The sequence below is a fragment of the Raphanus sativus genome, chromosome 5 (assembly GCF_000801105.2).
Source record: "Raphanus sativus cultivar WK10039 chromosome 5, ASM80110v3, whole genome shotgun sequence".
NCBI classification, from domain to species: Eukaryota; Viridiplantae; Streptophyta; class Magnoliopsida; order Brassicales; family Brassicaceae; genus Raphanus; species Raphanus sativus.
The window spans coordinates 37,003,291-37,007,412 of record NC_079515.1 but is presented as its reverse complement, the minus strand read 5'-3'; the positions used below and the strand labels follow the sequence as shown (position 1 = coordinate 37,007,412).

The 4,122-nt window shown below is 35.2% G+C and overlaps 1 protein-coding gene across 1 annotated transcript; it reads left to right on the top strand.

Moving 5' to 3' along the window:
- Positions 1 to 1,093: 1,093 nt before the first annotated feature.
- Positions 1,094 to 2,104, top strand: LOC108837740 (ethylene-responsive transcription factor 4). The gene has a single exon (XM_018610760.2). The coding sequence runs from the start codon at positions 1,153 to 1,155 to the stop codon at positions 1,777 to 1,779; it is 627 nt and encodes a 208-aa protein (XP_018466262.1). The 5' UTR covers positions 1,094 to 1,152; the 3' UTR covers positions 1,780 to 2,104.
- The last annotated feature ends 2,018 nt before the right edge of the window (positions 2,105 to 4,122 follow it).

The window sequence follows — 4,122 nt, the reverse complement described above, 5'->3', positions numbered from 1 at the left end:
GTCGGATTATATTATTTCTCAATTTATTGTTATTTTCTTAATATGATATATCATATTAACTGTTATATTATTGTTTCTGATAGACAGTATTAAATAAAAGAATCTCTAGACGAAAATAAAAATATATGAGATCTGGAACAAAACGATTCAAGTTTAGAGTATAACTGACCTCGTAAAAAAAGTGTAGATATGGGATTGCATTTTTAGTTCCATGGATTACAAATTGAAAAAAAAAGAGAGAAATTAACGAGTACACGGGAATTCATTATGTGGGAAAACAGCAAGCTCCGTGCATTTTTTCCGTTAAATGTGTGATATATTTTCCTAGTTTCTGTATACTGCCTTTAAAGTTTGAACCACTGTGCTCAAAAGAAAAAAAAAGTTGAACCACCTTTTGTTTACTTCGGATAGGTTTTCATTTAAAGTAATGATACTCTTGGTTATACGAAATGGATAAATGTTACATTTAACATCAAATATTTACGAACATAAGAGATACTATTAATTGAAGGATTTTCCACCAAGGGATAAATAGTTCTAAATATGTATTGATCCAAATATGTTTAATAGTAAGATCTGTTTAATAAAAAAATTGAATGCAAAGATAGAATGATTTAATTATATTAATGTTAAAATATTCATCAATTAAATGAAAAGATATATATATACACACACACATATATATTCCACGAATGTATTTTGTGTTCGTAAAAAAAATGTATTTTGTTAGTATATGTTTCTATTTTTAAAGCATGTATATGTGCAATACCATGTGCTGATATACATTTTAAATAATTCAAAAAAAAAGATATACATTTTAAATATGAGCTAAAAGAATGAAAACGCTTGGGTGGTAAAAAATAAAAACAAAACGAAGGGTTAATAAGAAAACAAGGAATCTCGAAGGAGGACAAAGACACACGTGGCAGAGGGTAAGTGGAAGATAAGAAGAAAACCATGAAAACCGCTGTTCTTGTAAAAGAAGCCGCTAAAACCATTTTCAGGCTTTGACTGTTCACAACAAAGCGCCCCAAAAGGAGCGTCGCTTTTACTCTCTCTCCATCTATATATAAACAACACCTCCTCCATCTCCCATCTTCAATTATCACACCACTCCCCTCCCTCTCACCTCCTTTTATTTATTTAGTTATTATGGCCAAGATTGGTTTGAAACCAGACCCCGTTAACACTAATGCCAAGGAGATTCGTTATAGAGGCGTTAGGAAGCGTCCCTGGGGCCGTTATGCTGCTGAGATCCGAGATCCCGGTAAGAAAACCCGAGTCTGGCTCGGTACTTTTGACACCGCGGAAGAGGCGGCGCGTGCGTACGATAAGGCGGCGCGTGATTTCCGTGGGGCCAAGGCTAAGACCAACTTCCCGAATTTTCTTGAGCTGAGTGAGAAGAACGGCGGTTTCGAGCGTAGCCCTAGCCAGAGCAGCACCCTTGACTGCGCTTCTCCTCCGACGGCGGTCACGCCGGCGAGTGATGGTATTGTTCCGCCGCAGCTCGAGCTTCGCCTCGGCGGCGGCTATCAGATCCCGGTGGCGCGTCCTGTTTACTTCTTTGACGTTATGGGAGTCGGCAACGGAGGTCGTGCTCAGCCTCCGGTGGCGTCAGCTTTTAGGTCGCCGACGATGCATGTGGCTGCAAAGGTGGCTTGTGTGGCTCGGAGCGACTCTGATTCGTCGTCGGTTGTTGATTTTGAAGGCGTGATGGAGAAGAGATCTCAGCCGTTAGATCTAGATCTAAACTTGCCTCCTCTGTCGGAACAGGCCTGAACTTATCGAAGGTGGTCGTGGTCGTGTTCATCTCCGACGGTTATGCGTTTTTTTTTTGTTTGGGAGCTGAGAAAAGTTCGTTTTTCTCGTAGTTTTTTTTTATTCTCTCACTCTACAATAATTATTATCGGGTTTAAAAAGTTAAATCGGGAGAGAAGAATATAATTTTAGCTGACATGGATCGTTATGTACATATTATTACATAACTGGAGATCTGAACTTTTGTTGTGTGCTTTTTTGCGACTTGGTTTCACCATGTTGTTCCTCTGTAGCCTTTTATTTTGTTATTGCAAATTTTATATCAATAATTTGGTAATCTTCGTAATTATGTTTATCTTAATTTTCACTCCGCAATTGTTTCTAAATATCTAAAATCACTTATTTTTTGGTATAAGTTTGATTAAAAATTCTGAAATTACTTATTTCTTCATTTGGCATTGATTTGGTAAAATCGCAAAAATAACTGAAGTTGGAGTATATGATAAAACTTAAATAGATACAATACAAGTTTCCGGCAGACATTTTTCTAAAAATATCAAAAAGAAAGTTTCCAGCAGACACGCAGCCGACGTGTGTGGAGCCCTTTTTCTCTGCGTACTTTAGAAAAAATAATTGCCGTTTACGTCACCATTTAGGGACTGCATAGAGAGTACGAACTACTCCTTTTCTTCTAATTGCTGAGTTCGAAATTTGAGTTTCGAAAGATGAATGAATTGTTCGAAAAGATGAATGAATAAAAAAGAAGATGAACGAATATTAATACTCTTAGGTTCTGACAGAAAGAACCTACATTTTTAAATAGATAGATTCTGCTGTTCAAAAGATAAGTTCAATACCAGATAACAAGAGAAGGTACTAGTTAAAATTTTCTTAATTAAAAAAGGTTCTCCGTTTGAGTAAAAACATAATTTAAAAAACAACTAGCAATGTGTTTTGTTTTTGTTTATATGAATACTTGTTAACAATACCAACCTATCAAGATTAATGGTACTATATATCTCAATCTCACTATTAAGATATTTCCAAAAATATATAAAACTGAGTGGTTTCTAGAGTCATTATACCCGTTAAACTAGTCATATACTCCCTCCGTTTCAATATAGTTGATGTTTTAGAAGGATAATTTTGTTTCAAATTAGATGAAGTTTTGAGATTTTAAGGTTAACTTTAACTTTATTGGAAACTGTTCAACCAATTAGATTTTACTAGTTTTTTTATTATTGGTTAATTGATTCTAAAATAATATTTTTAAAATATTTTTTTAAAAAAATCTAGTTTTCTTAATATTCGTGCACTAAGGCAAAACATCAAGTATTATGAAACAGAAGGAGTAATTTATAAAATATTTATTACCCCCTATTATTTTCCTATATGGACATGACATGGCTCGTTAATAAGTTTTTTTTTTATTCTTTCCATTGGTTTTGATTTTGAGCGTGAACACATTATTGTTTATTTCTGTGAAAGTATTGATAATGCGATGCATTTGAATATGGGTTGGTGTAAGACGAAATGCGGTTAGGAAAATGGTAATGGTTGTGGGCTGGAGCAAAACGGCGACGTATAAGAGGGTGTGGGAGAAAGCGGCTTCATTATGAGAGGTAGAGAAGATAGGTTTGATTGGATTCTTGTCCCCAACTCTGCAATCAAAAAGGCAAAGAAACCATCTCTTCGTGATTCCCGCGTAAATCCAATGGTTAGATTCAACTCTTTTTCCACGTGGATGGATCTGAACATCCTGGAGTAATAAATATCAAAAATAAATAAAGGGCAAGGCGGCACCGACGGTGAAGCAGCACAAGTAATCCTTTTCAAAAGACCGAATCAGTGACAATGGTGCCCACATTTCCTCTTTTCTTTAGTATTGATGGAAACTATTGGTAGCGAGCAAAATAAAAATTCTTCAAAAAAACTTATAGGAACCAAGTCTTTTTTTTTTTGACAAAAGGGCTAACCAGTCATTTCTTTTTCTGATACGTAGAACTACTCAACTAGTATTGTACGAACATTTTTATTTCGAAGTGTTTCAACCCTGACAATGAAATCTTTAACTATAAAACGGAAATTATATTAATATGTATAGTTTGATTTGCTAATGTATTTCACAAGTGATAAGATTATTGGACAGTAGACAGAGAGTATTAGGGCCGGCGCGCATGAAAGGGGCATGGGATGTAAATTCCCTGTTGACGAGGTTTATGTCGGGATTCTTGGTTGTCTTCACGTGCATCTCCACCGTCCGATAATGTTTGATATTAAGTTTTTTTATAGTAGTCTATCATGTTTGTTTATTACCCACCCATTAGTTTACGTGAGTACTCCACACATTTAAATATTTTCATT